At 36.5% G+C, this 24,368-nt stretch overlaps 3 protein-coding genes and 1 non-coding gene across 5 annotated transcripts; 3 read left to right on the plus strand and 1 right to left on the minus strand.

Annotated features, from left to right (window-relative positions):
* The first annotated feature begins 1,449 nt into the window (after positions 1-1,449).
* LOC113754332 lies at positions 1,450-5,199 on the plus strand. Of its 2 annotated transcripts, XM_027298715.1 has the most exons (9): positions 1,450-1,512; positions 1,934-2,286; positions 2,628-2,661; positions 3,004-3,225; positions 3,922-3,999; positions 4,281-4,346; positions 4,439-4,530; positions 4,647-4,694; positions 4,841-5,199. In XM_027298715.1, exons 1-9 carry the CDS (start codon positions 1,510-1,512, stop codon positions 4,941-4,943), a joined length of 999 nt encoding a protein of 332 aa, XP_027154516.1. In that variant the 5' UTR covers positions 1,450-1,509; the 3' UTR covers positions 4,944-5,199. The 2 variants fall into 2 exon arrangements, with proteins under 2 accessions (XP_027154516.1, XP_027154517.1); XM_027298716.1 differs by lacking the exon at positions 1,450-1,512 and having other exon boundaries at positions 1,529-2,286.
* A 752-nt stretch (positions 5,200-5,951) lies between these two features.
* Positions 5,952-6,055, minus strand: LOC113754600. The gene has a single exon (XR_003465281.1). It is a non-coding gene; the product is annotated as a small nucleolar RNA Z122 (small nucleolar RNA).
* Positions 6,056-13,831: 7,776 nt separating this feature from the next.
* On the plus strand, positions 13,832-17,947 carry LOC113751817 (ATP-citrate synthase alpha chain protein 1). The gene is made up of 13 exons (XM_027295968.1): positions 13,832-13,941; positions 14,151-14,260; positions 15,166-15,342; positions 15,496-15,657; positions 15,772-15,852; positions 16,076-16,127; positions 16,222-16,336; positions 16,446-16,527; positions 16,769-16,864; positions 16,957-17,058; positions 17,181-17,297; positions 17,382-17,498; positions 17,614-17,947. Exons 2-13 carry the CDS (start codon positions 14,162-14,164, stop codon positions 17,683-17,685), a joined length of 1,272 nt encoding a protein of 423 aa, XP_027151769.1. The 5' UTR covers positions 13,832-13,941; positions 14,151-14,161; the 3' UTR covers positions 17,686-17,947.
* Positions 17,948-22,463: 4,516 nt separating this feature from the next.
* LOC113753183 (F-box/kelch-repeat protein At1g23390) lies at positions 22,464-23,869 on the plus strand. The gene has a single exon (XM_027297283.1). The coding sequence runs from the start codon at positions 22,555-22,557 to the stop codon at positions 23,695-23,697; it is 1,143 nt and encodes a 380-aa protein (XP_027153084.1). The 5' UTR covers positions 22,464-22,554; the 3' UTR covers positions 23,698-23,869.
* The last annotated feature ends 499 nt before the right edge of the window (positions 23,870-24,368 follow it).

Genomic DNA, 24,368 nt, shown 5'->3' on the forward strand with positions numbered 1-24,368 from the left:
AAAAGCCATGTTCTTGTTCGCTTCATATTTTGCAAAATCTGGTTATGAAAAATGATTATACGAACGAAATTACAAGAACCAGGCAACCAGCAAAAGCTATTTTTGGTAAAGTATGGATTTTATTTTATTTTTTTACTATTAAAAAACCTATAATTTAAATACAAAAACAAATGAAAATTTGGTTATTCAAAATCAATACCTTTAATCAATTAAAAATTGTAAATTGATGATTTACCAAGAACAAGTGCAAATTGATCTTTTACCCAGATTTTTTTTCACCTCTTACCACTCTTCACACCCTTCCTATCCTCCTCCTCAGTCGTCAAGCACAAAATTCAAAAATCTGGTAGCAAGAAGAGCTCTAAACTCTTTTAACTAAATTACATTTGTTTGGTCCACCATGAAAATTAAAATTAGATTAGGATGCAAATGTGTTTGGATAGTGGATTATTTGGAATAATGTTTTGAAAGAAACATTATAGTACTTTTTTAATGTGGCATACATTAGATAAAAAAATAATTGAAAAATATATTGATAACGCAAACAAATAAAGTTTGATAAATAATCTATCGTCCAAACAAATACACGCAATTCCAAACGCAATCTACTAGCTATTTTTGGATCAGCTATTTTTTGGGATGTTTTTAAAAAATTTTACTATAGCAGAGTTTTTAGAGTACATTTTGAGATATTTTTAGAAAATATTTTGAAATATTTAAGAGTAGTAGAGTTTTTAAAATATATTTTGAGATATTTTTTAAACATTAAAAAAATTTAAATTACTTTTTAGAATGTCTTTTAAAAGTACTTTTTAAAAATTTTTATAATATTTAAAAAACTGAAGGATCCAAACACAGCTGTTAACGGGATTAGTTTATTGGTTGAGAAATCGGATCATGGGAGGCTGCCAGATAGATTTGATGGTAACGTAGAACGGTAGAAGAGCAGTAGTTCTGATCGCAATAGACTCCTACTTTAACTTCTCATAACTAACGCGGATACGTATTACGACTGCGCGCTGCGCCGGGTGGCCATTGCATTGCATTGCCATTCAGAACTTTCTCCGAAACTCAGCTCGATACGACAAGACATCCCTTCTTCGCTCTGGTTTTTGCTTTCTTTCTTTCAGCTGGTACCATCCAAGGACCCATCAGCGTATGAAACCAAATCTTTCCTAGGCCCGCCAAACCCCACCCAACTGGGGGTCATTCAATTTGCGGGAAGATTCAGATTTTGCACCCCGACGTATTCTTCTTCTCTTTTTTGGGCTCCCCTTTTGTCCTTGTTATCAATCAATCCAATAATAATAATCAAAAGAAGCGACAAAATCTTCTCCTAGAATGTTGCATTAGTTCATTCATTCAACAAACTCAATGTAGAAGAATCTTCCTTTTTTGTCCAATTTTGCTCTCTATCACCCCTTATGGTCTCAAATTTTTCGAGTTATACATTTTAACATATGCTCAAACTAGTTATGTATACTGGGAAAAGCTTTTTGGAGTTTTGTCATGGTTAGTTTTTCTTATCAATTCAGAGTATGCTAGAAGATGAAGATGTTCTGCTGTATCTAAATTTCATCCTGACATCGACTATTTGCATTCCCAAGCTTTTCTTGGTCATAATGTTCTTATGTCCTATATAATTCCTTTTTTTTCCCTTTTTTTGTTCTTCTCCATAAATTATTAAGTTGAAATTTGAAACTATTCTCTTAAGTTCTTCTGCCTTGATTAAGTTAGTTGTTTTATCCGTAGGTGTAAAAGGAGTTTAAAACATGTAGTAGAGGATGTAGACAAAATGGTTCTTGTGCTTCTCCATGCATGAGGGCTGTTCTTTAATTAAATAAATATGTTGCTTTTTCATGAAACTTTTAGTGTTGGAAAAAATTTAATCGAGATTTTGAATAATTAGAGACCATAACGAACTTCTTACCAGGATATTCACATCACACTTTGGCAACCAGTTATGACGACTGATACGACCGCACCAAGTTATTGGCTGAACTGGAGGTTCTTGCTGTGTGCAATATGGATATTAGCAGCTATGGTAGGTGCAGCAATTTTAATATGGAGGTTTGAAGGTTTTACTAAGTCAAAAGGCAAGCAAAGAGACTTTCAGAAGAAAAAGGTTGGAGTTTTGTACAAAGATGAAGCTTGGAGGACCTCTTCAAAAAGAATACATCCTGCTTGGTTGCTGGCATACAGAGTCATTGCTTTCAGCATGCTATTAGGAATTCTCATTGGAGATGTTGTTCTCCATGGTGCCCGCATATTTTACTTTTACACCCAGTACGATGTGTTTCCATGCTTTTAAACAATTGGAGAAGTCAATCATGTCGAGTTTGCCAGCTATTTCTGTTTGCTGAATGTCCTTGGAATTTGCTACTTTTGTGCCTGTGCACTACTCTTCAAATGCATCCAAGACCGATTTCCATTAACTGTTCAAACGTTTTTTCACTGTGTCGTATAATGTCTTCTAGAGAAGTGATTCTTCCTGGTTTTCAAAACTTTTTTCCTTAAAAGCCCCTTTGGCTGCAAATAGGGTGCACAAGACATGTTAATTGGTTATCTACACTGTTGAATACCTTTCATCTGCTGTCCAAGGTTTTTAATGCTTTTGGTGCTGGCAGGTGGACATTTACTACGGTTATCATATACTTTGGGGTATGTTACAGAGCTTTTCCATCTATGCCATTCTGGTATATTGCTGATTTTAAGATTATGTGCCAATTGTTGTATCCCCTTCCCATTGTAGTTTACCTGAATTACCTAAAAGGCGACACTAACTTCTGATACTATGTGTTCGAATATGTTGGATGTGTAAAGAAAAGGATACAAGCCAAGAATAAGAACTAGAACAAGAATGAATTATTTTTCTGTCCTTCACATAGTATACGATTGCAGTCTAACGCGCAAATGAATGTGGATATCAAGATTTTTTTTTTAATTTCGGTTTTACAGTAAATCTTCCTCCTGATGCATTTGGTTGTTTGCTTGATACTGTAGGCAGCATCTTATTTCTCGCTACATGGATGTCTCCATTGTCACAATGAAATTTCCGGAGCTGATTTTGTTCATTCAGATGCAGAGAAAGGAACTTACGTGGCCCCTTCACTTGGAGAGGATGGAAATGCACACTGCAGTCCAAGAAACTCCAATTCACATGGAGAGCCTTGTGCTCGTAAAACTGCTGGTGCAGGGGGTTATGCCTTCCAAATACTTTTCCAGGCAAGTTTCTTCAGTTTCAATCTTGGCAGTGTAGTCTGAACTTGTTTTTGCCAAGTATTACATATTCTTTTACACTCATGGTTTTCCTGCATTTTCTTTTTGGTTTGAGGTGAGGGTAAGATCTAACTCTAACAGTACCAGTTTACTTCTTTGTCTAGAAATTGCTTATTTTCAGTTTTTACGTCTTTAATGTTTCTCCTCAGCTTCAGGAGCATAGACATTCAGATTGGACATAAGTTTATTGTGAAGCGTACCAAGTTTTAATTTAGAGAAATGTATTGAAGTTATATTTGATGGACTGCATAGTTTGGACAAAATTCTTCACTTATGTTACCTGGAGTGTGATAAAATCTACTTCTGAAAACCAGTTTCCCATATTCAACATTGAACTTGATGTGGTGGTACCCGGACATTTGAAGAGTCCAATATAGTGATGAAATCTTATAGTAGGACTTGAAGGATAAAGATGCATGATCACATTCAGATTTTGGACCTCTAGACAGACATGATAAAGCGTGCTAGTAAACTGCAGGATAGCAGGCCTCTGATCATCATCCAAAATTTGGCCTGTTATCTTAATTCCACTGCGTCGTCACCTCTTTCTTTTCGTTATGTACTGTGACTCATGTGATTTGGTTATTTGTTCCTGCAGCAACATGCTGAAATCTTGTCTGATCTCTTTGCTTTTGCTTGTAGACCTGTGCAGGTGCTGTGGTGCTGACTGACATCGTTTTCTGGCTCATACTCTTCCCAAAAGCGCACAGACTAAATTTTGTGAGTATGGGGTCCTGCCAAAGACAAATATAGTAACAAATACTAATAGAAAATTTCTTAACAAGCTAAGTTGTTTCTAAGATGTTTGGTTATGCTGTTGTTGCCATGAAATGGTAGGCACGATAAATCATAACTTTCTAGGTCCTCATGTACAGTATTGCGCTTCCTGGTAAATAATTAGCACTGCTACAATTCTTTTGTATTTGACATGGCACGGGCTTAGTTCACTTCCTTTGTACTATTTGAATTGCAAAGTAAAGATGTGCTTTTGCCCACTGCAGTTTAAAGTTTGTATGCATTCTGTCAATGCTGTTGCCCTCTTTGGTGATGTGACTTTAAATGGCCTGGTAATCACGCTTTTTTTTTTTTCTTCATCCTTCCAAGTTGCTTTGGTTTCTATGTCATTCTAGAATCTCTAAAAACGATTGTTCGGCTTCAGCGTTTTCCTTCCTTCCGAGTGGCATATTTTATTTTGTGGACATCGATGTTTGTCATTTTCCAGTGGATTATCCATGCCTTTGTTTCTATGCAGTAAGTTAATTCATTTTCTGCCCCTTCCTCTTCCATCACCTGTTCTTTATGGCTGGCTAGAAGCCATATTGTAAAATTTTTAAGGAGTATCCAACCGATATATGTCAATGTGGCAGGTGGCCATATCCTTTTCTGGATTTGTCTTCTCCGTATGCTCCTGTCTGGTATGCTCCCTTCCTCTTATAATTAAGATCTTTCGGTTATTAGAACCTGGTAGCGTCTTAGCAGGATTGGCCTTTTTGCGGCACCTTTACTACTACTATAGTTTGTTCAAACCAGTTAACAAATGTCGTGAACAAATCTTGTACAGGTATTTGGGCGTTGGACTGCTTACAGTCCCATGTTTTGGCATCGTTGCTCTTGTAATCAGGATCAAGAAATCTTGTTTGTCCCAGAATAACATTGGAACGTGAGGTGGGATAGGATCGAATCCTTCTTTCCAGCAAACAGGTCTCTCATTCTTTTAACAGGATATCCACTTCTTACAAGGAAGCTTGTGGATATATTTACCCAATTTTTTTATGGGAAATCGTCTCCCGTTTAGTTTTGTCAGATCGGACATTATTAATTGCCGAGTTGAGAAATAAGCAAATGTAAACTTTGTAAATGCTATATACTTTCAATGAGTTTGTTTGGATAAGAGTTTATTTGGATGATTTATTTGAGATATTTACTGTAGCACTTTTTGTGATGTGATGTATGTGAGATAAAAAGGTGATTGGGAAAATAAAAAGGTGATTGGGATTTGTGAGAATAAATTAAGCAAACCAAATTCTCTCTATTCCTGGTTCATTTGTGTTTTAAACCTTCCACTTGTGTAACCGGTTGCTTTCCATTGAAGCAACGACGACCAGTCATGGAATGGGATGATACTCAGATGGATTTTTACCCAACTTTTTAAGGTGAAAATTAGTATTAAAAAAAATCCAAATATGTTAAATGGGAAAATGAACAATTCAGCCATACCCTTATTTTCCTGAATTTTCTTTCACTGGATCCGTGCATTTTAATATAATATAAATAAGAAAGGGCTAGTTTCTTCAGTCCAAGCTGAGAAAGTGGCAGCAAAATTGAAGACTTTCTGCTTGACGTCAAAGTGATAGTTATCATCAAAATGAGGCTTAATAGATCTCACCCCCGTATGATTACACTACCAATTACAGAACCTACTCCAACCCAAGCATTTTTCCAGGTGTAGTAGTGAGTGAACTGGCAAAAGGTACTATCAAAAAAACCGGGAAACTAAAAGAAACAAAACGGTTAACTACTAAAAAAACATGCACGCCCAGATGGCAAATTTTCTGCTGAAATTGGAAAAAGAGAAAAATAAAAATAAAACCCTTTTTTTTTCTTTTCAAACAAATGGAAGTTGAAGTAATTGATTTGTTTCCCCTCAATAGCAGTCAAAATATTAAAAGGTGTTTGGAATCAGACTGACGTGCAAAAGATTGTTCAGCACAGCCCAGATAATCAAATAGAGCCTATGAACAAACATTATTGTTTAACAGTCTCATCATTTCCCAAACTGCCCAATTATTTCAATGCAACATTAATATGAAGTTAAAGAGACAAGAAACACAGTACTGTGAAACTTAAATCCCAGATTAGCTGCTCAAGCAGAATCCGATCTCCATGAGTTGATCTTGTTTCTGAAAACTTGGCCGCTAACACTCTGGCCCTTCCTCCTGCAAGCGCAACTGCCAGCCGCACTAATAAGTAAATACGATATTGCTCAGCTCTTTAATTCCAGAATAAATAAAGTGGAAAAGGGTGTAAGTGACGTCAGCCCTACCTGAGTCTTGGCAAACTCTAGGTCTGTCCAAATCGATAATTTTTGGCCCAAGGCGTGAATGATTAAATTATTCCCGTCGACGGCCCAACGTCAGCCCACGGATTCGTATAGGTCCAGTGTGTATCTCGGGCCAGATTGCAAATTGGACACCTAGATAGTTGGACATGATCTGAGCTGGAGCTGAGCCGGGGCTAGATTAACGACCGTAAATAGGCTAGATTTATTTTTTTTTCGCTTAAGGGATTCCAACCTTTCGTTTAAAGAATGTATATAAACCGGGAAGAGATGCCAAAACATGGTCGTCCTCCATGTGCATTGCACGTGGTTTTGTGTGAGAATTTTTTTGTTTTGATGAATATTCGTGTGTTGGAATCCAAAAGAGACTAATAGAAAGGCTCTTCTTTTGTTGTCTTGGAAGTTGGAACGAAAAAGGTTTTGCATGTATGTATGAAAAGCATAAAAAAGTAAAGCATGCATCTGTTCGGACTCTCTGTCCAATGTGCCAAGTAACACGTTTCACCGCCTCCCCTCTCAGAAACTTTCTCAAAGTCTCTCACTTCTCAAATTTTTTTCCCCTGCTCTTCGGTTGCCCACCAGAACAGAATAGAAAAAAGGCAGATGACTCCTTTGTCTCACCCATTTCTCCTCACTTCTTCGTTAATGGTCGATTCCTCTCAAGCTCTCTATTCAAATAATAGTAAAGAGGAAACAAAGATGAAGGGGGAAGATGTTTGATTCATCTCAGTCATCTGAATCATTTTTTTCCCCAAATGTAATCATGGTAAACTTTCACCCTTTTTGCCTATGTTTAATGTCCCTGTTTTCTTTCTTTTTTTTCGGTAACATTTTCCTTCTTTGTTTTGATTCAGTCTCTCCAAACGCAGGAGCAAGAACCATTGTCCCTCTACTAAGATGTGGAAAAATCTGATATAGGTACCCAAAATATCTAGAATTTTTTCCCTTCATAAACAATTTTGTTGACAGATTTCATTTTTTGTGGGTTTTGTTGGAACTTTTTTTTCAGAAATATGTGTCCATTTATTGTTTATTTAAAGTTTACGATTTAGGTTTGAGAATTTATTAAAAGGTAAGGTTTGTATGACCTCATTTCTTATTTTATTGCGCATATATTTTATCTATTTTTTTCTTTCTTCTACTTTCTCCTGAGCTTAGAGCATTTCAAACCATTAATGAAAAATTTTAGGAGGTCTAAAAGGAAAAAAGGGAAAAATTTGAAAGGTTCTTCTCACGTGAGTTGTTTACTATTTTTAATTTCCAATGGTAAAATTCAAGCTGAACAAATAATTTATTGTTTGACAAGTAAATATGAAATGCAAAATTTTTTCTTTCCATTATGCCCTAATTACTTACTCTCTTGCAGTATGTTTTATATGTCCTTTCTTCCTAATATTTCTTTGGCACATAGCATCTCAGACCATTATTGACAAATTTTAGATAATTTCTTCTCACGTGAATTTCTACCCTATTCTTATATATCAATGGTGGAATTCAAGTTTAAAACGTAATACCTTAACCTTTCAACCAATATTTTTTCTTCAGCAAGAATAACATGCAAATGTCTCGCTGTTGGAGATCCTGTTTTCTTGGCACCTTTTTTTTCCTTTTAGATTTGTTATTAGTTTTTTTTTCCAGTGTTGTAGTTGCATGTTTGAAGATTTTGTCATGGATTACTAACATTCCTTAGTGGATGAATGGTAAGTTTTATGGAACTGAAAAGTACTTGTTATATATTTTCTTTTGATCGATAAAGAAAATAGTTAGCCATCTTTCTTTAAATTTGAGGGATTTCTCAATTTTATGTGGTGCTTTAAGGCTGTAAATTTTGGCTCTTGTGCAATATAGCAGAAGGTTACTCTATTCCCTAAGTTTGTTCTTGAGCATGGTAAATGTTCAATGCATTTTGGTTGGCTTTGCTTTAGGTGGTTTTACTCCCTAGCTCTTTGGAATGATCAAGAACAAATGGTCGTTTTTGCAAGGGGGCGAGGACCTTTTTGCTTGCATGGTGCTAGATAATTATCCCATTTACCAAGCTTTTATTGTCTCCAAACGAGGCTAGAATCATTGGAGTTCATAGTCAGCTTTCCTAATACAACCTGAGAACCTATATTGTATCCTACCCTGTTTCTTTAGCAAATGCTCTCTCTACCTCTCTCTACATCAGAGACACACACTACATTCTATTTTTTTTTTATTTCCTTCTATAGTTTCCTTTTTCTGTTTTTAAATAGACTAATAGGTCATCTGCATGGTTTTCTAAACACCATCAAATGTTCAAACATGTTAGAGATGCTACTTCGATTTTGTTGACTTGATATATGATGAATCAAGAAGCCAATTATATTTTAAGAGATGCTATGCACCTACTTAGATCAGAAGTTGTAGTGGTTTTACTGAAAAATGTTGTTCACATTTTGGTTGTTGATTATTATAGAAATTGACTACTGTCACATTGGCTAAGGTCCTAAGGATGACTTGAGACGTTGTGAAGAGGAGGATGATGATGATGTTGCTATTCAAGAAAAGGCAAGGCAGTGAGATGATTGGAAAAATGATAACCTACATCGTGTTGGCAATAAGAAGCTCAATTCTTATAGAGATTATTTTCATGTGGATGGTAATTCTTGTAATGTTAGTCTTGTATCTTATAGATAAATAGATAATTTTAACTTCAGTAGCAGTGAAAGTCTAATTATCCATTTCTTAGCTTTTATCATACATTTGTTTTAGTAAATAATAATTCAAATACAACAAACTTATTTCTTTTCTGTGAATATCAAAATTGACCTGTGTCCAGCTATTATTCAATTGTGGATTAACCCTACTAAACATCCTATAACAAAAAATATTATTCTAATTTATGACTTAGTTTTTGTTAAAAGATTAACACATTAACACACTTAAAAAATATTATGCAATTTTTTTCATATATAATATTTATAACTATTAGCCAAAACTGGGTTGGGCATAATTATGATTTTCCACCATGCGCAAGCATGGTGAACATCTGCTAGTTCAGACTAATCTCCTAAAACTGTGTTACAACGAGGCTCATCGATGTGAATGCACAAGCTGATGGTACTACTGGCCCTCCGGGCTAGAGCTGGTGGTAGTACCCCAGTTGGGGGAGTACCTCCGCGAAGGTTCAAATCCCGGGTAAAGCGGTCTGTGAAAAAGTTGGGCAGCTTTTCCCGACCTGCAGAGGATTAGTTAGATCATTAGATATTACTAGTCCGAAAACCCAATCCCTCTGTGTTGAAAAAAAAAAAAAAAAAAAATGCTGATGGAGCTACTGTCTTCAAGGTTAGGAGTAAAGAGGATGTCTACGGTGATGGTCCACTCAACTCCACGGTGAACATTAAAATACTAGTTAATGCAGTTGTCTTCCATGGCTGGCTCACTTAGACTTAGTCCACCCTTTCTCTCTGAGCCAAAACAGAAGTTGACTTTCTATTGGATTAATGTTGGCACACATGGGACTGCGAGGGTGACGGTATTATGAGTCTATGACTGACCAGAGAGTGCAAGTATTAGGAGCTGTAGAGCGGCGCGTTATAATGGACTATGAAGTTGAGCCCAGAGATTTTGAAATTTTAGCACAACTAAATTGAAAAAAAAACCAAAAAGAAATTCAGCAATCCACTCAAGACTTCACAAAGTCTATGTAGGAAAGTGCCTACACGAGGTGGAAGGAAGACTTCGTAATTTAGACTATAGTACTATAAAATATTGCTCCAAACATCAATGCAAAAATTTGTAGAAATAGAAAAGGGAAGAAGATAAAATTATTAGAAATATATATATAATTTTATTATTAAAATAAAAAAATTATATATATTCAAATCAATTTACAAATTAACAAACTGAATTTCTCTCGAGTTTGATAGGTCTGGCTTGATCGGCCCTCCCCAGCCGATTCGTTTGTAGCTACGTGCAACATAAAGATAAGATAATAGTAAAAAGTTTTCAAGGCCAGAAACCCGCAACGAATCTCCTGTCCCACACTCTGTGCCACTCTCTGTCCCATTTTTTATTATATTGCTATTTCTCATACATAAACATCATGTTTTAGTTCTTTTTTGTTTTCTTAAAATTCAATAACTATTAATTGAATAAAAAAAATACAACAGTTTTAAAAAAGCAATATATAATAGAAAATTAAAAAATATAGCAGAAAAATCATAAAATATCTCATTTTTTATGCATTTTGATTTTTTGAGTTTGTTAAATTTTGCGTATTATTCAATTAATAGTTATTGGATCTTAAGAAAACAAAAAAGAACTAAAACATGATATTTATGTAGGAGAAAAGCAATATAATAAAAAGTGGGACAAAGACTGGCACAAATTATGGGACAGAAGATCCGTTGCGCGAGAAACCCGTCAGTTCAGTTTCACGAAGTCCAAAGATCTTGGTCCTCTATCTACCGTAACATTTCCACCAACCACCATTGCATTATTGGTCATAGTTCCGTTTTTTTTTTTCTTCTAAGAAACAGCACGTCTTTTACATAATATCAACACAGGATACCTCAAGACCACTGCATTAGTCATACAATAATGCAATTGTACAAATATTTCCAACGTTTTCTAAAATTCAAAGTTGCAACAACTTCCCCTTGAGTTTCATAGTATATTAGCACTTTAGATAAATCTTTGCTATAGGCTGATGTCAAGAAAAACAATAATGCATCTTGAAATTTTTGTACAATCTTGATGTGAGCATGTAGAATGAGAGGTCGATCAAAGTAGAATAATTTCTTCCTTTGGTTTGCCATTTTTTCCTTTTGGGATGCAATCTTCTCTGGTACGTTACAATGTCCAATTAGAGAGTGTGATCACGATTGACTTCAATTTAGTTGATGCAGATTTGACTGCATATTTGTTCCAATATTGCCTCCATGCTGATACATGCAGAGTATTAGTTTGCATTCCTTTTTTTTTTTCCAGTTATATATAAAGCTATTTTCCCTAGTCCACGAAAGTGAAGAGTATATAGTAAGTAGTATATTATTATTATTATTATTATTATTAAGTGAGAGTCGCACTATAAACCAAGTCAACTAGGGGAGGTAGACAAACTAAAGCGGCAATGCTGTGTTGACGCCACGGGGTATACCGCTGGTTGAGTCCACTCATTACTCTTGACTGCCAATTTTCCTTCTAACTTTAAAGGTGGAACAGGAAGTTGGTTATGCATTTCCTTTTCCTGCATTTCGTGTTTACGTGCCTACCCAAGACCACTGCTTAGTTTCCGTTCTTTTATTAAATAAAATAAAAAAAAAACGAGAGCCACTTTAATTTGATCCAGTACTCTTTTTTTTTTTTTTTTTTCGACGGAGTGGGGTGTCCGGGTCAAGTCCGTAAAGGCGGCCCGACTAATCTCCACTCCCGCCCGGTCCAGCGCCCCAACCAGATCTAGCACGTTAGATGCACGGCGAACTGATGTTGCTGCGGAGGTTCGACCCCAGAACCTAACGGTCCCGAGGAAGAGGCGCCAACCACCAGCCCATTCACGTGGGGGCATAAAGCAAATTTGATCCAGTACTCAGTAGTCCACATTTGAACTGTATAAATATTTTTGCAGTCAAACAAAGCATACATATTGCAGCGTTTAATGGACCAAAATTCAACTGTCCTTTTGTCTATAGTGGACAGGTTAAAACACAATGCCAATTGAATAGGGACTAATTTTTTTTTTGCCCCTTTTTTCCCTACTTTTCTGGAGGAAGAAACTGATGATGTTACGAGAAAAAGGTTTCGCCTAAAATGATGATACAAGTGTCAGTACCATTTCCATTGTACAAAGTACTGCATGTAAACTTTGTGAGTTTGTTTCTTCAAAGAAGGAAACATCTTGAAGAATGGCTTCAAAATTCTTTAATGCAAACAGATTTAGTTGGACGACGCGATGTTTAGTAGAGCTCCACCTAATTTTTTAGATCAGTAAATTTCACATTCATTTGGTCCATTTGGAATATGCACTTAAGAATCACAACTCTTTTCACCCACAAATACAAAAAAAAAAAAAAAAAATGAAGAAGAATCACAAACAATCCAACTGTCAATGGAGTTTGTTTGGATAGTGTATTATTTGAAATATTATTTGAAATAATTACTGTAACACTTTTTGTGATGTAATGTATGTGAGATAAAAAGGTGATTGAGAATATAAAAAGATGAGTTGGGAAATGTGTTTATAATGCAAGCGAAATACTGTTTCTTCCGTTTGGATGGATATGAAACTTCTGTTTTTTTTTTTTTTTCCAGTTTAGTGAACTAAATTGCAACCAATAATATGCCATTTTTTGGATTTTCACTAGCTCACATGCCCATTACATCGAAATTTTAATAAAGAAAAAATAAATGTGTAATAAGTAAACATTCTACCGGCAAATGCTGCTACTCATATTCCAACTCCTGTACATGTATGAGTACTTCAACTCCAGTTTATACTTTATACAACGATGCCGCTTTTGACGCCCCAAGAGGAAAAAAAAAAAAAAAAACTCTTATTGATATCCTGTTCCGGAAGCATTTACAAAAAATAAAACATTCCTATTTATCAGTAAGATGGTAGCGTGGTTGTCGCATGCTTCAGAGCTATCATTTATTGTGATTCCATATTAGAACCCATTTTTAACAATAGCTCGTGTTAACTAGTTGCTGTTGTTGTAGAGAATTATTTTTTTAACTTCAATTTAGTGCCATCATGGAAATGAATTCTCAAAAAATGGGACCTTTAAAAAAAAGTGAGGATGAAAAACACAATTGGTAAAATGCAATATTTTTTGTTTAAAAAGACACATGCGCAGAAATTAGAATGCATTTTTTTGACTTTATGGATATATATATATATATATATATATGAAAAACCCATCAGGATGTGTTATTTAAAAACATTCATTTGTTAATTAAATTTTTAAACTTTTTTCTATTCAAGAACTCTTTCGAAAAATTATCATAACTTAGGAATGTCCTCAATATGGTGACTAGGTTCATTTTTTTTTCCTCCTATCAAAGGAATTAGTAGCCCAATTAATTAAATTAATTTGGAAGAGGAATGAATTGAATGATTCATAAGATGGACAGTAAATGATATGTATTGGATTCGAATGCTTCCATTTCTATTTTTAAAAAAAAATTTGTGCAGTTTAAACTCTCGCACTACCCTGTTAACCTGCGTATTTTTCTTTCATCTTCTTATGAAGTCACAAGAATTTCGTAAATAAACCTGCGTATTTACTCAATTGCTATTCTACCAAATTCTGTATTATTGCATTTTTTGATAGACTACCAATAGACTATTAATTGTACTCATTAATGCCTAACAACCAGTCCGTGGACCACCTGATTCGGTAGGCAGGCAGAGGTAGCTGCCTGCCTTTCATACTTGCCTATGTTCACTTACTTCCCGCGAAAATATAAAGCTGCACTTTCCATTTTTTCCAATTAAAAATCAATTACTCCCAAAAAAAAAATCCCACCTACCTGTAACCATTCATCTATAAATAGAACCATCATTCTTCCAAGATATCAGTAGTTTCAACTCTCTCTGAGCACTAAAATTTGCTGAAACTTTCTTGGGTTCTCTTTCAACGGTAAAGATTCAAACTTTATTTGAATTGGGATTTATTGAAATGTGTTCAGGATTATACTTGTGGTGCTTTTCGACGGCAGATCTGTTCTTTTTTTCGTATCTGGTCTGAAAATTTTGCATTGTGATCTGGGTTTGGGTATTTTTGGATCTAGGCTGCAGAATTTAACGGATGAATGGTCTTTTTTTTCTCCCTTTTTTGGTGGAGGATAGGTTGAGAAGAAATGGCACGCAAGAAGATCAGAGAGTATGATTCCAAGAGATTGTTGAAGGAGCACTTCAAGAGGCTCTCTGGTAATGAATTGGCCATTAAATCTGCCCAAGTAAGCACCTTTTTCTTATAGTACTCGAATCTCTATTGTTTTCTGGGAAGCTGTTGGTTGCCATCTTAAAAAACAAAAAGCGTAATGATTTGCTCACTTTCATTATTATTGTAATAGAATAAAGATATGATATTTATGATACTTGTCTTGGAGAAGCTTTCAATTTTTTTTCAAGGATAGAAAAGTAGCAAACCAAGTGGGGCATCTGGCTTATACGGATACACGGTCTAAACTTTAGTAGCTTCATTCAGTTTTATCTTCCAAAGATTTAAATTAGTGCTGCATTTTGGAATTTGCGTTCAAAGCAATCTAATTGGACAGATGCTGAGGGAATATTGAGCCTAGTATCATGTTTGTGTTCATATTCGTCACCATACCCATTTATACATGTATATGTGTTTAATTGCATAATTAGATAAATTGCTTAAATTGTTAGTTTGTTGATTAGTTGGTAAGCAAGAGGAATAACTTGGAATACATCAAATTTTCAATTAAGCCTGCCTTCCTTATGAAACCAAACTATCTCAAGCTGAGTCCACTATGAAAAAAGAATCACGAATCTGCTCAAATCAAAGCATCATTTTTCCCTGTTTCTTTTTTTCATTTTTTGGTGGAAAAAAATGAATGTTTCCACCTAGCAGATGGTTATGTTGACAATCTCTTCTTACCCTCTTTTGGAGTTCATAGAGGTGCTTGGGGAAATTAGGGACTTAGAGACTTCAGGAATGACAACTTTCCTATAAGTTTTTAGAGCTTTGATGCAATTATATGTTTGCTTTGGGGGGTAGACATGCTTCTATGCATAACATCTGATGTGTTCTAAAATTTGTGAGGTTGGTTATAGTGCCGATGATCGAGTTATATGAAGATCCAAATCAAAGCACTATATTTCCTTTATGATTCAGGTTACCGAGTCAACCGATTTCAATGAGCTAATTGAAAAGGAACCTTGGCTGTCCTCAACAAAACTGGTTGTGAAACCAGATATGTTGTTTGGAAAGCGAGGTAAAAGTGGGCTAGTTGCTCTGAACCTAGATCTGGCTGGAGTTGCTGCTTTTGTGAAAGAGCGCCTTGGCAAAGAGGTAATTTAGATAGTCCTTTACATGTATATTGTTTCTTTTGGCCACTTATTGTCCTTTACTGTCACATAACAGTTACCTCTACTCGCCTATCACTTCAATTTTTACCTGGATTTTGTATGTTTAACTTTTGTATACTTAATATTAAATTAACAGGTTGAGATGGGTGGTTGCATAGGACCTATCACAACATTCATTGTTGAGCCATTTGTTCCACATAATGAGGAGTTCTACCTTAATATTCTTTCCGAGAGGCTAGGTTGCAGCTTAAGCTTCTCAGAATGTGGAGGAATTGAAATTGAAGAAAACTGGGATAAGGTATGTGAAGTGTGCTTATGTTGTGAGCTGTATAAGTGGTGCAAGATCTTTGGTCTTTATACCCTTATCTTGAAATTTATAGCACAGTATTGATGCATGATTTCACATATCCAGGTTAAGACCATCTTTGTGCCAACAGGGGTAGCCTTCACATCAGAGACATGTGCGCCACTTGTTGCCACCCTTCCATTGGAGGTAATCCCTTTGACATCATTGGGTCCTTATTGGTGGATTGTTAATTCAAACCCCTCTTTGTATGTATGGATTTTGCAAAGTAAAAGCTGTATGGTGTTGCAGATGTTTTATTAGTGTACTCTAGCTTTAGAACAATATCACATTCTCTTCTCTTCTGTAAGCATTATGGGTGATTGTTTTAGATTTGAAAGTTGTGAACATGCAATTTCCTTATATGTGGCAGATTAAAAGTGTCATTGAGGAGTTCATCAAAGTGATTTACTCACTGTTTATAGGTGCGCTTTAGATAGTTCAGAAAACAATTGTACTTTTCATGTACCCATGATGATTTGATGCCTAATTTGATTTGTCAAATGTTCCATGTTATAGATCTGGACTTCACATTCCTAGAGATGAATCCTTTCACATTGGTTGATGGAAAGCCTTATCCATTGGATATGAGAGGAGAGCTCGATGATACTGCTGCCTTTAAGAACTTCAAGAAGTACTCAAATCCTCTTTAACTGAGCATCCCTATTTTAATTCATGTTAATACAATTGCTTGATACAATTTGAGCATTTCTGTAATGTGCTAATGTGATTTTCACTTGCAGGTGGGGAAATATTGAATTCCCAATGCCATTTGGAAGAGTAATGAGTGCTACGGAAAGTTTTATTCATGGGCTAGATGAAAAGGTATGTGTTTTTTGCACTAATGATTTGAAAATCTAGCCAAATTGACTAGTTGAGTAGGAATGTTCTGGTAGTTGTAGACGCTTCAAATACCATTCAAATGCAATCAATGAGTCCAATTGAGTCTCTCAATCATTTGTACTGGTGAAATGCACTTGCTGGTGTTTATTCAGCTAAAACTTGGTATATACGTGTAAGCTTTCTTCATTAGTTCATCAAGCAATTAAATTCTGGTTTCTTGCAGACAAGTGCATCTTTGAAGTTCACAGTCTTGAATCCAATGGGACGAATTTGGACCATGGTAGCTGGAGGCGGTGCCAGTGTCATTTATGCCGATACCGTGTGTTTCTCATCCTTGCTACTTCTAACACTAGTTTTTTTTTCCTTCTTATTCTTGATGGTTATCTGAATCCTCATGTCTTCATTGACTAGGTTGGAGATCTTGGCTATGCTTCTGAGCTTGGTAACTATGCAGAATATAGCGGTGCTCCTAACGAGGAAGAGGTTTTGCAGTATGCTAGAGTTGTAATTGATGTAAGCATAATGTGGTTGCTTCAAGCTGGACATTATCCATTAGTTATAATTCATTCTTTTTTAATAGATCCAATTACTATGTTCCCTATGTTGCAATCGTTTAATTATCACTTGTTTTACAGTGTGCAACTGCAAATCCTGATGGCCATAAGAGAGCCCTTTTAATAGGTGGTGGAATTGCAAACTTCACAGATGTTGCTGCTACATTTAATGGCATCATTCGAGCTCTGAAGGAGAAGGTTTGGAAATCTTTTCCGTAGTTTTTGTAACATCTTTCTGATCCTATCAGCAGAATGATGCTAATTCAAGCATCCATATAACAGGAATCAAAGCTCAAAGCTGCAAGAATGCAACTTTATGTGAGAAGGGGCGGTCCAAATTACCAGAGGGGTCTTGCAAGGATGAGGGCTCTAGCAGAGGAAATTGGCATCCCAATTGAGGTATAAATACAGATATGAGACTGAAGCATTCATAAAAGAACAATACACAAGTTCGTACCACCACAGAACCTAACAGTATGCTGTAATTTGATTTGACTCTCATTTCTTGGTGCAGGTTTATGGACCTGAAGCTACCATGACTGGCATATGCAAACAGGCAATTGAGTGCATCAGTGCTGCGGCATAGATAGTCAACTCTAATCATTTATCAGTTCGATCTAGTTCTTCTTCCTTTATTTCCAATCTTTTCTAGTGCAATTGTTGTAATGGTTTATGTATGGAACACGAATCGGATTAAATTGGATTCTCATTTTTGTTATGAATGGCCATTTGTTGTGGTCAATAGAGATGAAATTAGTTACTTAAAAAGGGGGCAGACTAGAAAAAGAAGGGTTTGCAGTTGTGCTTTTTCAGGGTTCTGGCTTGGAAAATAGCCACTTGAGTGTTGAGCCTAGGCCTTGTCTAAATCCTGAATCTTCACGAATGAAATGGAAAGGCAATTGTCAAGAAAAACTTTTTCCAAATTCAAACGGAAATGGAAAGGAAATTGGAGCTTGAACCAAGCTTCCAAATCTTCCGGCCTTGGGAAGAGTAATATTACTTTGGATTTCACTTCTCTCTTTCAATCGGATGAACTCCGGAGAAGCTGTTCCCATTTCAAAGCGCAATAGCCATGCTCTTGGAGGCCCAACATCTGGAAGCCCACATCTTAAAAACAATAGCATCAACGTAAAATGAAAATGACTTGGTACGACTTTCTAATGCTCGTCTAAAACGCAAGAATTGGTCTCACCACTCTGTCACTCACATGTGAAAATGGTTCAAACAATTTCAAATGTGAATTGTCAGCTGGAGAGCTTCCGCTTTTTGGGCCTACACAGGAGGCCAATTAGCCAAACATCTCAATTGGGGCGCATGAGAGTATATTATCTTCAGGTCAGAGGTCCGTTAAATAGGCCTCAGTTCGTATCTAAAATAGGCCTGTTTGGCACCTGAGTTTTTTGCTAAATTTGTCTGTTACAAGTTTTTTAAAAATTTTAACTACAGTAATCTCAAAAAACTTCTTAAAGTTTTTAAACTATACACTTCAAAATATTCAAAAATTTACACACTTTAAAAATTTTTTAAAAACTTCTACAGCAAATTACAGTAAAATTTTAAATAAATATATAAAAAACTTACTTGCCAAACAGGCCATAGTATGTTAGGGTAGAGTAGAGTCGCAGTCAAGTTTTACTTCATAGTTACTATTATTTTTCTTTTAGAATAACTGGACAATCTTTTCTTGAAATGACATAACCTTACAATCTTATCTGACTCTGACATTGAGCGAGTGTGATGTTGCCTTTAACAAAACGAGCCGTAAAGGCGTCAATATACATAGAAATAAAGTATTTTTTTCATTTTTTTTATTTTTTAAGTTGAGAGAAATGGAATTTAAGAAATAGAAAGGGGAGTGGGAATTTTTTTCCTTGAATAGTAGTAAAGCATTTCTTGCCTAACTCGTATTGGCTAATTGAGATGTTTGGTTAATTGGTTTTGTTTGGATTAGCTATTTTTTGAGATATTTTTGAAATATTTCACTGTAACAATGTATATAAAAAACTTTTACTGTAAACGTTTTTAGTGGTGTTTTTGGAATATATTTTAAGATATTTTTAAAGTTTAAAAATTTTTAAGATATTTTTTAAAAATTAACACTAACACCCATTACCATTATCCATCACCACCACCATCTTCTTTCTGTCTCCTCCTCCCTTGCTCTTCCTTCTCCTTCCTTTTCACTCTTCCTTTCTTTCCTCCTTCTCTTCCCTTCCCCTCCCATTTCTCGCTACACCCCGCCTCTCCTCTCTCTTCCTCTCCTTTCCTCGATCTGGCCTCGATTAGATTGAGGACAAAAGGGAGAGGTGAGGTGCGGCGGGGAAGGCGAAGGGAGGAGGGAAGGAGAAAGAGGGAGGGAGAGGAAAGAGAAAAAAAAGAGAGGGAAGAGAAAGAGGGAGGGAAAGGGAGGAAGGGATGGTGGTGGGTGATGGGAGTGATGATAGATGGAAGAAGAAAGTGGTGTAGATTTTATTTTTTTTTGTATATTTGAAGTTGTTTTTAATATATCGTATGGATGTGGTGTTTTTGAAATTATTTTTGTTTGTATATTACTGCAGTATTGTATATGAAAATTTTATTTTTTTAAAAAAGTGGAGAATCCAAATAGAACCTATGCATTATAATTTGCTTCAATAACGAATTTTGATATCTCTGCCTACGTCCAAAAGTACTTTAGGAAAGAAACAAACTCTCTCTTCCCAGTATCAAACATACGGGAGGAAAAGAACCCAGATGAGTAAAATTTTCAGTAGAAGTCTGTGATCGTCCTTGCTACAAAGAGATATGTTCGGATAATTTATGTAATTTTCTTCCAGCCAGAATAGCTAATCATGGCAAACTGTATCATTATTTGCCTTGGTCTATTTTTATCAAGTTTTTGAGGTTTTCCTCTTGGCCTCGCCTGCTCATTTCGACCTCAAAGTCTTCAACTACACAACTGAATAATCACATGTATACCCCACAACTTTAAGATATTTCATTGAATAGGAGTTAAATCACCCGAGTGTACCAGATGCACAAGGTGTAGGTGCATCTAATAAAGGTAGATGAGACGTAGATATAGCCAACAACAATAACCAGCCAAGTTTTCCTTCTATCTGCTCGCACAAGAGTGCATTAATTGCTTTGTTGTTTGCCATTTAAGTTGATTAATCCTGTCAAGAATGAGATTTGCTGATTAATCCTATCATCCACGCTCCACTCAGCGGATAGCTAGTGACTGAAATCTTATCTTCACGAGAAGAGATAAAAGCGGGAAAAAAAAAAGAAAGAAAAAAGAAAAGCTAGTATGCTTCAGAAAGTTTTGGCTATGGACGTTTTCTTTTCCAGCTTTTGGAAATGGTGGAATTTTTGGGTGTTCAAACAACAATTGGAGCAAATTGTTTTGCTGATTTGCAAAAGTTGAGATTAACGTATTTATCCTGTGATACATGTGCCTTAATTACGAGATTGACAACATTGAGACTCTAATTAGAAAAGAATCCTTCTTTCAAGTATCTCAAACAGTTACAAAACTTATAGTATAAGGAGAACTACAGAAAAATCCTCGAATGAATATCCTCTTTGGCCTTGGAAACTAGAATGCGCTACGCTGAAAATTTCTTTCGAAGGATTCACAACATTTTAAAAAAAAAGGAAGAAGAATATGGTGAAATAGGATCAAAAACAAATTGCTAAAAGACAAACCGCCCCTTTTGCTAATATTTTATCGAGAGAGGTCAATGCCCTGATGGCTTCAACAGAAATGGTACTGGAAGTCGGCGTTCAAGCTCGATGGCTTGAATTTGCAGAAGCTGAAATGGCTTTGCATTTTCTCTTCAGCCCACCCCAAGCATGCGATCCCTGAGTTTCTGTATGTTCTTAGTAGATACTTGGATCAATTTAACATTCCAAAACTTTTGCATCGTTTCAGACGCTGTGCAATGGCAAAGAATTTTGTGAGAGGCAGATATAATCGAAGGTGGATTAAATTGGTGACTTCGTCTCATTTGCGTTCAGCTAGCAAATTAGAGGGATAAAATCGAACATTTGTTATTTGACCCTAAATTATATATTGGACACTATTATTGATTTGTTGAAGAGTTCGTGCTGAGTTTAACTAACAATAAAGACATAAAGTCAATTTTTTTTGGGTAGTTATAACTACCGATATTAGCAGTAAACTGACTTGATTTTCTTGAATCTTTTGATACGTGTTCATAAATCATAACACATTCTAAGTTAAAAAAAGGAAGGAGGCAGAAGGGAGTGTAGATGAGAGGTTTTGGGTCTAACTTTCATGCTTACACCATAAAAATATACAAAAAAAAAAAAAAAAAGTTGGTCTAAACTCTAAACCATACATTTACATAACTTATTCCGAAAATCGCCTGAAGATACAATATTAAGCGCCTTCAACATGATGCAATTGTTCTGCAAGGTATGCAAAATTTGAGGCCTTCTAGTGCGCCTGTCATTTGTCAAAGCTATGGGCGGAAAATGCAAAGAAGAAGCACAAGGCAAAGCAAATTTACTGCTTCCATCAAAGGGCAGGAAAAAGCCACTACAAACTACAAAAACCAACCACCACCACACCCCCCCCCTCCCGGCGATTAGTACACTTTGGATCTTCTATGGAGCTCTCTTGCCAAATCTCACTCTTCAAATCATAATACGTGTAATAAGTTCTGTTCTAGGAATTGATTGATCTAAATGACCTCATGTGAGTTATTATACGTGTTAGAATTGAAAAGTGAGACTTAATAAGGGGCTCCGTAAGCATCCAAAGTGAGGAAAGGGAGCTTTAGTTTAAAACAAACCATCCTCTTTTCTTTTAATTAAAAATTTGGATAATTTCAATCATGATCATCATAGCAAAGTATGATCCACCAGGGCTAGCCAAAAAAGTTTGAGACTATCATATGCCTTTCCTACCGCAGATCGTGTACTCCACTGCACATGATTGGAGATTAACTGATCAACTAACACAATTTTACATATTATTTCATGAAAAATTTAGTGCGATCTCAGGCAAGATTTATATCGTTTCAAAGTCCAATTTTCTTCTTGGACTAAGAAATGACCATAAACATTTGATACCTACCCACAACCACAGTAGGGCAACATGCATCCAACTAAAAAAGCTGTAGTCCACATTAGAAATTTTGGGAATGTCCCATCCGAAAATGTTTGGAATGCTGTAGACCAGAAAATTTTGGACTAAGAAATGGCCGCAAACATTTGAAGCAATCCGCCAACGGCAGTAGGGTCCCATATTCAATGTGCATATATGACAAGAAGAAAAAATGTTGTAGACCACATTAAGTAAGCGACCAAAAAAGAGCAAAAAAACCGCAATCGTCCACCTATAAATGGTGCCCAGCCTTGAGCATCATGCCTCGTAAATAATATAGCATACCACCTATCATTTTCTTGCCATAACACATCAAAGCTAGCCTAGCTTGCATGTGAAAAAATGGCAATGCCAATAATAATGTTAGAAGAGGAAGATCCAATTTATGGAGACATGCTAGAGGAAATACTATCACGCGTGCCACTTATCGACTTGATCCGGACATTGCACGTGTCAAAGTCATGGAACCAAGCTGTTCACTCCTCCCTCCTCAGCCGCAATCCGCCCAAACCTTGGCTGATTATCCACTCCCAAGCCACTCGCCACCCCTACGCCACCACCACCCGTGCTTACGACCCTCGTTCGCGCGTGTGGATTAAGATGTCTCAGCCCGCCTCCATCAAACACGCCACTGCCCTTCGATCGTCCAACTCCAATTTCCTCTATATGTTGTCCCCTTCAAAGCTCTCCTTCTCCTTCGACAAGTTGAATCTTAGGTGGCACCACGTGGATGCTCCACTGCTGTGGCGCGGCGACCCAATCGTCGCCAAAGTTGGTGACTCAATTGTCGTCGCCGGTGGCACGTGCGACTTCGAAGACGACCCTCTCGCGGTCGAAATATACAGCATCAAGAACCGGAGCTGGCGCACCTGCGATTCCATGCCCGCGAGGTTGAAGGACTCCGCAGCTTCAACATGGCTTTCCGTGGCTGCCACGCCCGAAAAACTCTTTGTCATGGAGAAACATTCTGGTGCGACGTACTGGTTTGACTTAGATTCCAACGACTGGTCCAAACAATTCGATCTCCGTCCAGATCAACGTTGTTTTTACTCGGTCATCGGGTGCGTTAAGGAACGTTTGATTCTCGTGGGTTTGATCGGAGACGTCGAAAATGTCGAGAAAGTGAAGGTATGGGAGGTGGGTTGCGATTCTAATTCCGGGTCTTTCGATCGATGCATGGAAACAGGAGAGATGCCTCGTCTGTTTGTGGAGAAGCTTGAAAGTGAAACTTTTGGAATTTCTTCGATAAATATTTGTTTAGCTGGGAGTTTTGTGTATATATACAACCCGGAGAAGGTGGAGGAGGTGGTAGCGTGTGAGCTTATCAAGGGCGGCGGATGCAATTGGGGAAGCGTGCACAACGCCGTGTCTGGTGGTGTTTGCGGAATGGAGAGGGTGGTTTTTACGTGTGCAGATGTTAAGGTGGAGGAGTTGGAACGAGCTCTGGGGGCGGAGAACCGGAGGTTCGAGGTAGTTAACGTTTGACTTTGAGTGAGGCAATAATTTGGTTGGCGGGTGGCGTTAACAGAGAGATAGATGTATCGTTTGTGATGCAGCAGCCCAGCCCTCGGTCCTCGGTGCTCAGTCCTCACTGGAGTGGAGGTAGCAATTAGGGATGGCAATGGGGGCGGGTGCCCAGGCTCTCGGGGCGGGGGTTGGGGCGGGGGCGGAGGGAAATTATTTCCCCCCGCTTAGAAACGGGGCGGGGGTGGGGGAGTATACTCCCGCCCCATCCCCCGCCCCGCCACCCGCAAAACAAAAAATATATATATATATAATATATATAATATGTAAGTTAATTAGTTATAAACTTATGATAATTATTAGTTAGATGTATTATATAATGTATATTATTTATGTAATATAATTGATATTATCAATTATATGAATAATTATGCATGTCTACTAATAGAATTTATTAATTAGTTATACTAAATTTACTAATACATTTATACTAAATTTCTAATTACACTTAATAGAATAACACTTTTTTCTCAAAAAAAAAGCACAAACACAATAAAGAATTAGTGATTGCATTTGTACTAAAAGTGAAAACTTGACTATTTTAGTTATATTTATTTCATCATATTGGATTGTATTCAAATAACTTCTGTTTGATTGTTTTTATGAGTTTCAATTGTAAAATTACAATGAAT

This window comes from Coffea eugenioides, chromosome 11 (assembly GCF_003713205.1).
Source record: "Coffea eugenioides isolate CCC68of chromosome 11, Ceug_1.0, whole genome shotgun sequence".
Classification (NCBI taxonomy): domain Eukaryota; kingdom Viridiplantae; phylum Streptophyta; class Magnoliopsida; order Gentianales; family Rubiaceae; genus Coffea; species Coffea eugenioides.

Excerpts from the sequence above, each read along its gene's own strand:
- LOC113753183 (XM_027297283.1), top strand. The coding sequence starts at position 22,555 with ATGGCAATGCCAATAATAATGTTAGAAGAGGAAGATCCAATTTATGGA.
- LOC113754332 (XM_027298715.1), top strand. Across the intron at positions 2,287-2,627 it reads ATATTTTACTTTTACACCCA|GTGGACATTTACTACGGTTA; the intron begins GTACGATGTGTT and ends TGGTGCTGGCAG. Across the intron at positions 4,695-4,840 it reads TCTCCGTATGCTCCTGTCTG|GTATTTGGGCGTTGGACTGC; the intron begins GTATGCTCCCTT and ends AATCTTGTACAG.
- LOC113751817 (XM_027295968.1), top strand. The coding sequence starts at position 14,162 with ATGGCACGCAAGAAGATCAGAGAGTATGATTCCAAGAGATTGTTGAAG. Across the intron at positions 16,528-16,768 it reads TTCATGGGCTAGATGAAAAG|ACAAGTGCATCTTTGAAGTT; the intron begins GTATGTGTTTTT and ends GGTTTCTTGCAG. Across the intron at positions 17,298-17,381 it reads TTCGAGCTCTGAAGGAGAAG|GAATCAAAGCTCAAAGCTGC; the intron begins GTTTGGAAATCT and ends TCCATATAACAG.